Source organism: Seriola aureovittata, chromosome 16 (assembly GCF_021018895.1).
Source record: "Seriola aureovittata isolate HTS-2021-v1 ecotype China chromosome 16, ASM2101889v1, whole genome shotgun sequence".
NCBI classification, from domain to species: Eukaryota; Metazoa; Chordata; class Actinopteri; order Carangiformes; family Carangidae; genus Seriola; species Seriola aureovittata.
The window spans coordinates 10,871,999-10,883,040 of NC_079379.1; the positions used below are offsets into that span (position 1 = coordinate 10,871,999).

General features: G+C 39.8%; 2 protein-coding genes across 2 annotated transcripts; both read right to left on the reverse strand.

The window, feature by feature from the left end:
• Positions 1–381: 381 nt before the first annotated feature.
• On the reverse strand, positions 382–2,651 carry LOC130183311 (ictacalcin-like). The gene is made up of 3 exons (XM_056398609.1): positions 2,495–2,651; positions 982–1,127; positions 382–689 (listed from the first exon to the last, which is right to left on the reverse strand). The coding sequence occupies exons 2-3, from the start codon at positions 1,117–1,119 to the stop codon at positions 546–548; spliced, it is 282 nt and encodes a 93-aa protein (XP_056254584.1). The 5' UTR covers positions 1,120–1,127; positions 2,495–2,651; the 3' UTR covers positions 382–545.
• Positions 2,652–6,719: 4,068 nt separating this feature from the next.
• Positions 6,720–8,670, reverse strand: s100a10a (S100 calcium binding protein A10a). Its single transcript, XM_056399349.1, has 3 exons — positions 8,513–8,670; positions 7,074–7,236; positions 6,720–6,974 (listed from the first exon to the last, which is right to left on the reverse strand). The coding sequence occupies exons 2-3, from the start codon at positions 7,212–7,214 to the stop codon at positions 6,813–6,815; spliced, it is 303 nt and encodes a 100-aa protein (XP_056255324.1). The 5' UTR covers positions 7,215–7,236; positions 8,513–8,670; the 3' UTR covers positions 6,720–6,812.
• Between the last annotated feature and the right edge of the window lie 2,372 nt (positions 8,671–11,042).

Here is an 11,042-nt window from a genome sequence, read left to right on the forward strand (position 1 = left end):
AAATAAATGACAGTTGAAGCTGAATTAAGAAGAGTTGACAGTAAAAGAAACTAATTTTAATATTATAGTTGTAAAAGGAAGATTGTGTTATTTCTTATTTCAGAAGTTACATAGTCCTGTTTTAAATAGAGTGCTTGGTAAACATTCTGAATTACAATGGCATCCTTCCTACCATAACCTGCAGTTGTATTGTTCCTTTCCTGAAGGTAGTCCAGCAAGAGTTCAGGCATGAAGTCTAGTGAGAACAAAATCAAACACTTAATGTGTTTTGGGCAAACATCAAAAGTATCATCAGCTTACTGAAGATTATGGTGCTGACATGTCTGTGCAATTGCCCAATATTGGTACGTGCAGTAACACACAAAGTGCACAACTCAAGTGTTTCAAACAACAAAAAAAAGTTTATTTAATTTTGCATAACGACATATATAATATTTTTTGTTAGTGCCTTTTAGCAGTAGTAAATGTATATTCCTTCAAGAGACACTCTTCTCTTTCACAGGAAGGCACCTCTCCGTGCTGGCCCCAAGGTGGCGCTCGGATCCCTATTTCTTGCCGATGAAGTACTCGTGGCACATCTGAGTGAGGCAGGACACCAGGGTGACAAACTCACGGAAGTCCACACTGTTGTCCTTGTTTGTGTCCAGGTCCTTGAAGATGCGGTCTATTGCTGCCTTGTCATTGGATTTCTGCAGGTAAGAAAAAAGTTAGCGAACGCGTTGCCTGGCTTTTACGCAACTTTCTGCCATACAAATGATTCCATTATGCATGTCGTGATTTTAAGACATTAGTTGTAGGTAAGTTCTCAGCAGGCTCATCAGAAATGTCACTGGACGTGTGCACAGCCAGATGCACAAACCATATTTCAATATTAATGTATTTAACACTCTCAATATACAAAGCTCTACATGTAAGTCAGTGTATTCATGCATCCTTTTGAGTGTGCAGCACTGACACAGAGAGAGGCCAAAGGTCACTCACCCCCAGCAGCTCTCCAAATTCATTGGCAAGCAGCTCTTTCAGCTCCGCCTTGCTCAGGGTGTGATTGTCCCCCTCCTTGCCAGAGTATTTATCAAAGGCGGTGATGAGGAGGGCCATGGCCTGCTGGATGTCAGACATGATGATGGCTGGTTTAAGAGGACAGAAATAAAAAAAGAATTAAACAATGACACATGGAATTTTTCCTGATGTCCCTGTATTGATTGTCATCAAACCTTTTATACTGTGATGACATGGACTCTGTGGTATTGGTTATACATCCTCAGATGGACTAACTGAAGAAGTAGCTGAAGGATGGCGCTCTCATTTAAAGTCGCTACGACTCCATCTAGAGGACGAGTGAAGATCTGTTGACTTCATCATGTGATATTGTGGTCAAATTTGAAATGCTAACAAAGGACATAGTTTATATCCACAGCTTGAGGGACTGGTTGCAGGGGAAAGAAAAGGAAGGGAGAGGAGTGCAGGGACTGTACGGCTGAACTGGCATTGAACAGATTTACTCAGTTTGATTTTTTTTTTTTTTTTTTTGGCTGAGCATTGCATTTTTAGAATCTGGCGTCTGGTTATAAGTCTGCCTCACTATTGTGCCAGTGTTGGCCAACTGCTTTTTTGTCCTGTTGCAGTTTAAGTGGCAATATGAGTTTACTCATATACTGTAATAACAGACACAAAATATATACATTATGTAGCAAAATATATACTTAAAGGAATGCATACTAGTTTAATTAATTAATTCAAATATTAAAAGTATGAAACAGTGGCTGACATAATTGCTTTTGTCTCTGCTAGTGTTTTTCTCTGGATTTTCCATGCTGCTGGATATAAATAAACCCTGGGTTTCCACCAGGGCCCAAGCACTCGTATTTCCCTATGTCACCGGTCTCTAACACAGCGTCTCTGCAGAGTGACACGGGACATTGTTATGGCAACAGCTGAATCTCTCCAGGTAACCATGCTGAACTAGGTAAAGGAGCAGGTCAAGGCTTGATTAAAGTCCCTGCAGATGATGCCAGATGTCTGTTCTCTTAGCTGAAAAGTGTTTTTTTTTCCCACTGACTGCATGAACCCAAGAGAGTCAGTTCTTGTTGCATTGACTCTGACTCACATGGTACTGCTCCTTCACTGGGGTGTGGTAAGCTGAGGAAACTGTGGCACCGGAGGGTGTGTAAACAGATGGGAATTGTGGAGGAAGAGAGCACAAAAACAAAAACCATACTATACCATAAATATCTGTTCAGATGTTTAATTTGGTTTCAAGCAAAAGTAAGAATATCTGTTGCAACACTGCAAGTTTCACAAGCAATGAAGAGAAGTCATAGTTAATTAAAAAAATATACACAGAGCTGGTAACTTTGCAGTTTGTGAATACTTGTGTGCTATTTCTGAATTTCACACAAATAAAAATGACTAAAATGACATGAAATTTCCAATTGCAAAAAGTCCAGGAGCATTTTTTTCACACAAAATGAGATTGTTTAGATTTTCTACTCACCAAGGTTGGGATTTAAGGAGACCAGAGAGTGAAAGTCAGTCTTGGAGGAGCTGTAGTGATGGGGAAATGGTTGCAAAGGATGCTTTATACAGCACCACACCCACTATCCCTCCCTCCATAATACCCCTTTCATCTTCAGCCATTCCTACTTCATGTGTCCCCCTGTGTTCTGTAACTTTTTTTCATTTCAGTCACTCTTCAACAAACACTGCATTTATCTATTGTTGCTTAGAAGATGATCAACAAACAAATGATGATTATTCATGCTGGTTGTCAGGGGCTCTGCTGTGACTCATTTTGTACTTCATGTCTACAACATCTTGCAGTCTGATAAGCACATTGCATGTATGCATTCAGGAAGCACTTTCAAAATGCTAAAAAAAAAAGTTTGCATAATTTATCACAGTAACTTAATGTTGTGATCTCAAGATTGCATTTGACTCTGTTAGTGCTACTAGTACTGCAGACAGTGTTGGACATAGAGAATATGAATATTAGCAGTGTGCTGACTTTTTCAAAGTTAAAATTCTCCGTGCTTGTTACAGCTACAATATAATCAAAGCCAACTTAGTCATGCAACAGTCGTAAAAAGTTTTTTTTTACATTCTTTGATGCAGTGTATCTGATGAGATATAGATTTTATGCTTACTGTTAGTTTACTTCTTTTTAATTCAGCGAAAACAAAAACTGTATTCATTTTTCTTGTCTGTTGCAAGCTGATGAAAGAAGAGTTACAACAATTACTATGTGAATACAATCACTTTTTGTAATGATGCAGTCATATACAGCAGGTCCTTTTAGAGGTCACTTTTCTTAATCCTTTTAATGCTAGATTAGACAAATTCTAGAGCTGCTTTTTACGACAAAAAACTAAGTTAACTTTGAGAGCAAACTTTTGTCATGTTTTTAAAAAAAAATCATACCTGCACCTCTGTTTCATTTTGCAAGTTTGTTATATACAATATCTCTATGCGACAAATCCAATCCAATCAAATAAATTTTGATAATTTTTATGACTTTTCTAAAGATAAAGACCAAATGTGAGATTTCAGTTGCAGTACCCTTCCTGAAAGACTTAACTGCCTGGCAAATTCAATGTCATGCATGTTTTAAGTTAAATGTGGATTTTTTTTTTTCTTCTATCCACTTGTGTGTCAGCAGACATTTAAATTGCATGTTGTACTGACTAATTTCTGGTGCTTTTGTGCGTATAATGACTTTTTTTTCTATTTTTATTTAATTGTTTGAGACACACATGACTCTAAAACGAGAACCTTAGGCACAGTGAGTCAGTGAGCGTTGATTGTTATGGTTTCAAATGGGTCCACTCTTCCTTGCAATTTTGTGGTGGAGGCTATGACTCACAGTCATGTCCCTGAAGCTCATGAGTCATACTGCAGAGACCAGGAATGAGAGACCAAAAAAATAAATAAATAAATAAAAAAAAGTCAGTGCTGTGGCAACTCTGTGTATATTTAGTTCCATGTGTGTGTGTGTGTGTGTGTGTGTGTGTGTGGTCTGTTGTGTGACTTTGACTTAGTTATCAAAGGTCTTTTCCTGTCTCTCCTCTTTGGTCAGGGTACAATTATTTTGGTCTCTAATTAACAACTAAAATCAAAGTCCAGTAAAGTACAGATCGTAGATGAGAAGTTAGGTTCCTCTCACCACCGTGCATGTCTTCTGTTGTAATGCAACATTGCACTTTTTCACTGTGCGGTAAACAGTTGTCAATCTTTTTTCCTGTCCTCTTCCTTCCTCATTTTACTAACTTAAATTAGGGAGGGAGTATCCATGGAAACCACATTCCACTTTTCTTCCAGCTGTGATTCATATGAAACTATCTGCAGCACAGCCGGAGCGGTTTTAATAACTTATCAAACATTCAAGGCCAACATTATGATTACAGTTATTCTCGTGTGCCATCTGGTGGTGAAGCAGAAGTACACTGGAAAGACAACATATAGTGTTCTTTCCCAAAAGAGAATCTGTTGGACAGTTTCAACCAGAATTCAAAAAGAAGTTTGGTACTTTTTTATTAGTATTATTAATATTTTTTTTTAAATATATTATTGTAGGGGAGTTTTAAGCTTTCATTAGTGAAATACAGGAAAGAGATGTCTGTAAATGAGGGGAGTAAAAGACCACAAACAATAAAAGCCACCGTCATTTATCTACACCTGTGCTGGCCAAAATGTCTTCTGTGAAGAAGGCTTAATGTAGTAGCACTTGCCCCACCCCACTCTGACTTTAAACAGTTTTGTTGGTTGTTTTATATTTGCAAAGTGGGGTGAAAAATAAAAGTGTGAACATATCCTCTCACCTGTGAATATAACCAGCAAAATGCTGGCTCAGATCTAAGCAACAGCAAAAAGGAAACCAATAAACTGACATGAAGTACTTCAACGTTTTTTATAAGCTACATCATCAGCTATAAAAAGATCACAATAGTTCGATGTCGTTTCCCATGGCAAAAGCTACAAACCGGATGTTGGGGGGTTGATGTGTTAAGAACTGGTGTTATAGTTTAACAGATTAAATTATCCACTGACAGGGGCTATTCTGTCTGTGTAAATCCAAAGTATGTAGGTGTGGTATACACTGGTGAGTGGTGAATGTTTGCTAATCTTTGAACCGATACACACCCCTCCATAAAGAATGACTAGAGATATAATAAAACTGTGAGGATGCAGGGTTATTCCAGCTGACGAAGTTGTGACTAAGATCCTGATCTCAGTATTAGGAAGTCTCCTCACTTAGGGAGCAAGATTTGACCTGGTCATTGGCGTCCCAAATCGACGGCTGGTGTCTTGCTTCATGTTTCTAGAGAGTAATTCATCTGCACAAATGATGATTGTATTGTTTTAGGCCCCATGATAAACATGCAGCCAGTAGACATGAGTTCGCTGCACCTCATACTTCTATGAATGCAGTGGTCTGTTTATATGAGAAACACAAAAGGGATATTGAAAAAAACAGTCAGCAAAGTAGGAATTCCCAGCTCTAAACTCAGCTGTGGATCACATGGGCGTGGTGCTTGTGTAAACTGAGGGGTGAATACAAACTGTAGCAACACACACACACACACACACACACACACACACACACACACACACACACACACACACACACAATCGCACACATACACACTGAGAGTATCGTAGCCTAGCAACTTCAGTGTTTGCCTTGTAACCATGAACACTGGTAGGCCGCAAAGTCTGGCCCTACCCAAGGAGGCGTGTGCAAGGCTCATGAGGCACATGACACTCCTTTGCCCTAAGTTTAGTCTTCCAGGCACGGCTACCTCAGGCAGTAAAAGCTCTGCATACTTCTATGGGAACGGAAGACCATCACCAGAACCCACTGTCGTCAGGCCTAACCCACAGAACCCTATCCTTTACATCTGTGACGAAAGCATTTGATTGGTGGAGCCTGTCGGTGTCAGCACATAGCCTGAGAAGAAGTGTTGCCTGAGAAGACGTGATTTTAGAGTGAAAAAAAAAAAAACCCTCCCATTTTCTGGTCAGGGAGGTCAGAAGGCGAAGGGCTATCCTATCCTGTCCCCCTCTCTGGGGTTGTCCAACTCTGACCAGACGTGAAACACAATGAAAAGAATTTGGTGGAAAAACAGTGGTGAGCTGATCTGCCGAGCCCTGTGACTCAGACCCTCCACATTCCTTCATGGTGCCCACTTCTGCCTCGCTAAATCAAATGGAACTGACTAATATGCTGCAAACTTTACTCGGTTACAAAGCACCTTATCAGCTAATTTATCTGCTCACTGATGCGCCATAATGTAGAGAGTTGCAACATCAGCTTCAGAGAGAGGTGTGGTCATGAGCAGAACATTCTGCAGATTCCTCGGGGCAGTGATAAGCAGGACTTTATCAAACAGAGAGGGAGAGGTTTGTCTGCCCTATCACACTCAGGGAAGCATAAAATACAGGTGGGAATTACATCATCACACCTAGTGTTGCTGGTGCAGTTGCCAAGAGAGCAAGTACAACGTGATCTCTGGAATGAGATTTATCAGGGTGTGAGGTTAACACAAACCAATGGCTGCGGGAAATAGCTATGACATGACGTTTGCTGTCATTTTTTAATATTTATACAAATAAATGTGGTGAAAGGTGGTTTCATATTTAAATGAGAGAAAATGTATGAAGACATGAGCCTAAATATGCAGTAATTTACACATAGACACACAACACCCACGAGACACAAGAGGTTTGAAATTCTTCAGTATATTTAATGGACAAAACTATCTTTACAAAAATTGAAATTCTTTTTGGTTTCTTCTCCTCTCTTCTGCTGTCATCTTTTACTTCTTTCCAGTCTTCTTCATGTGCATCTGATAGCACTGCTCACAGGCAATGGAAAGTCCGACAACCAGCGAAACAAACTCCTCAAAGTCCACCTGGCCGTCACCGTTGGTGTCAAGGTCCTTCATGATCTTGTCTACAGCAGCAGGGTCTTTCTGAGACTGGAGGGGAGCATCAACAAAGAAAATCAATAATGAACAACTGTGTTAAAATTTTTTGGAAGCTGTCATTATGCACTTTACACGTTGATCCCTTCTCACCTTGAGGAAGTTAGACAGCTCGTTCTCCATCAGCTCTCTGAGCTCTCGTCGGTTGAGTGTGCCGGTCCGGCCCTCTTTAGAGGCGTAGCGGTGGAACACCTTGATGAGTGACTCCATGGCGGTTTCCAGTTCTGAAGGCATGGTTGCTGGGAGTGTGTTTCGACTGAAAAACAAAGTTCAAATTGATATGATCACTGATGGCATACAGTTTAGTTCCAGTGACCAATTTTAAAAACAAGAACTCAGGGAACTTTGATGAGAAAATGGAGAAGATTGATAAAAACTTGTTTTAGCTGTGATAGTTGATGTGAAAGTCCTCAAATGAGTTTTGTACAGTATCATGTCCTCCTGATGACCTTATCTAAAGATTTTAGGGGGGGGGGGGGGGGGGGTGGTTCAAAAGCCAAGAAGCAGATCCTCTCAGAGTAAACGGTACAAACCGCTTGTGTAAAACAAATGTTGGCTTGTCTGATTATGTGTCTTTCCTTTGGAGAAATAAAATTAAGACTCCGTCCTGCAAAAGAGGATCGTTCCATCGCTTTGTAGGTAGATGTGAAGCAACTCAATGAAGGGGAAGCAGCACTTGGCCCATGTTCCAGCGTCCCCTCCCACTGATGAGTAATGTTCATGAAGAAGTGAGAGAATGTCTGTTATTAAGTTGTTAGAAAAAGACCGCTGGAATAGCCACTGATTTCAAAAACACATCACAAAACTGAAACCACTGTGAACACACTTGACCTTGTTGCTGTGGAGTTTCCACAGTTGAAAAGGAGAAGAGGGAGGGAAAAACAGGGGAGGAGAGGTTGTGTGTTATTTGTGTGAGAGGGAATGGAAAACTTAAGTCTACCAAAGCCCCGAATGGTGGAATTTGAGTCTATAGCAGCAGAGCACATGTGTGTACATGCCCACAGTCACCACCAGTCACACCATACCCTTTATCTATTGTGTATATAGACTCCACTGTGTTAACTATACTACAAGAAGTGGAATGAAACGTGAGTAAAACAGGAAAAAATAAGATTTGTAGCCAGTGAATGCTTATTAGCCTACTGCATGAATATTATAAAAAATATTAAAACCGTCTTAAAGTCCTAAACATTGTCAAAGTGTGAGCTGGAACTTGCAGCACCATATAAATAGGCTATAGTCAACATATATACACAGTATATAGAACTATAATTAAAAGTAGTAGGCTACAAAACAGCAGATAAACTTTTATTCAGTTCTGTAAAGGAGACTCCATTAAAAAAAACAAAAAACGTTACCACAGACAGGCCATGCCTTCCCATCAGGAAAAACTATGACTGGCAGATAAAAGTACATAAGTAATTCATTCCTCCCACACGCAATCGGTTGTATACCTGCAAGCGTTAAAGGGTTTGTGAAAATCCTGACAAACAAAGCGAAACTGAGAAGGGAGCAGTGTCGTGAGGTCTTACCGTGCAGGGCTGGGACGTGGTCGTCAGAGCAGAGGTGGGAATGTTCAGAAGTTGGGAATAAGCGCAGCAGAGACTTTATAGTCAGGCGACGCCCTGGCTGCTGTGCGGTGTGAGTCAAGCTGTGAGACGGGCGGTGGGCTCTACTGCACACACGGCGGTGGGCGGTAACACAGATACAGTATTAATAAACTTTACATTAGATTGTGGAGTACTTGTACTAACATATATATCTTCTTAAATAGTAAGAACAGTGACGTTGTCAAAAAAGTAATACATAAATCAAAAAAATATAGGTTATCTCACTTGGGGTATTTTTACCACTACAAAAACAATGTCAGGAGTAACATAGATTAGCCTAGCAATTTTAAGACCCTAATCTTATTTAGTAGTAGGCTGTAGTAGCTAGTTCATAAATGATTAATAAAGTGAGGTGGAAGTTATTTTATGTCACATTTATCACTGATACGCTACAGCATGGCTGGATTAACCTCCCAGGAGGCCCCTGGGCAAAAATTACTTTTGGGGCCCCTATTGACTCCCACTATACGTGGCAGTGTCATTAGTTCCTCTAGCAGCCAGAGGCCAACCTGTGTATTTTCTGACATTTCATACACTGAATAATTAATTGATTATAAAAGAAAATAATTGTGTATTGCAGCCTCACAGTACGGCTATGATGGATTAATATTCCCTTCCTCTTGGTTCTCTGTGTGTTGATTACTTAACACAGAAAGAAGTAATTTGATCAATATGAAGTAATTATACAATAAACAATATAAACTACAGTAATTAAGTTCTTACAACTAGGCTAGTTTGTGACACAAAGTCCTTCTTCAAGACCAGAGTGACAACGTGGAGAATGGAGGACCCATTATAGTTGATACTGTTCTTCATGGGGCCAAATTTATAACAAATTTACAATTACACTAAACCTGGGAGTTTTGAGGTCTTGGTGGGGTCTGGGGCCCCTGAGCAGTTGTTCCCTTTGCCTGGTTGGTGATCCAGTCAAAAAAAAAAAAAAAGAAGTTAACTCAAGAAGAGGATTTGTCACAAGCAAAGAAGGGAACTGGTGACTTCTGACAACATAAAAATGATGTAGTTAGTGACTGTTACTCAGTGTAACCAGCAGCAAAGCCAATCAGTAGCATTTTAACATACAGTACATGATGATCTCACTAAACAAGATCTATTGTCCCTGCAGTGACTGAGTGATTAACAACACATGCAATCAAGTGATTGGATTTATGCTAAACCGGAACAAATTACTGTTGACATTTGTATTAATGTTCATTAATGGGAAACTCACATATTGTGCAGTAATTGATACTGAGTTCACAGTGTTATACTCTTACTCTATAGGGACTGCTTTACTACCGTTACATTGAAGGTACTGACCATTATAACACAGATTAAACTAAACAAACAATGTACATTCCAGCAGTTTGTCCTTCATTTTCAGAACGATTTTGGCAAAGAATTATCAGAACATATGACAGACCGCAGATTGTGTATTGGAAGAATGTTGGTATTTTGTTTTGAGTTTTCTTATTACTGGATGATGTTCCTCTTTTCTTTTGTTCATCCTGTGAAGCTCTTTGCTAAAGTGTGCTTCTGATAGGCTACATGAGTTGTGGGCCATCTTGTGGTGAATATATGGTATTACAAACTGTGTGTCAACTGGGGGAACTGACAAAGGTGTTAAATAAAAATGCACATTTGAATGAGAAAGCTTCTTGCTTTCTTCATTAAAGAGATCTGGTTTAATAGCACATGTAGATATGAGATCTAGATCCAGATCTTTATTTGACTCCATGTGTGTGTAAAATTAAGCCCTAACTTGTGAGTTTCACAGTCATGTGGTAGATGGATGTGTGTATTTCTACATAAAGGCCTGTCCCATTTTCTTTTTCTTACAGCGTTTGATTATGAGGTTGGATTCAAATATCAATAAGGTTACATATGAACTGTAACTGATTGAGCAGATGCCTGAATAGAGCAGTATGCACACCATCCTGTGGACATCCTGTGGTACAGCACCCGAAGGCCTGCGTCATGAACACACCTGACAGCAAATTTACCAGAGAACAACAACAGTGAACTTACCACTGTTAATAGAGAGAAACCTGATTTTTACTCAACTGCTTACTAGCACCTATGGATTAAGTACTGTAAGTAGGAATACGGTAGTTCAGGGTTGAAAAAATTTAGTGCCAAAGGAAAGTGGTTTTCAAAGGAAGATAAAGTCCTGAAAATATTCTACATGAGGCGTACCTTTCAACAGATAGAGGATTGTTTCAGTGTCTTAAACACTTCTGGTGGCCCCGTGCACAGAAGCACATAGCTCTGCTAGTGTGCCGGTGTTCCCGGCCGCCTCTCTTAACTGGCATCCACTGCAGGTAATACACCAACTATGCACGACTACCTCATACAGCCCCATCAAATAACCCAAACTATCCCTTTAAGCAAAACACAGTGTCGGAAAGGAACTATATTGTAAGTGCTCCTCAGTTTTAGTTGAACTTTAAAATCA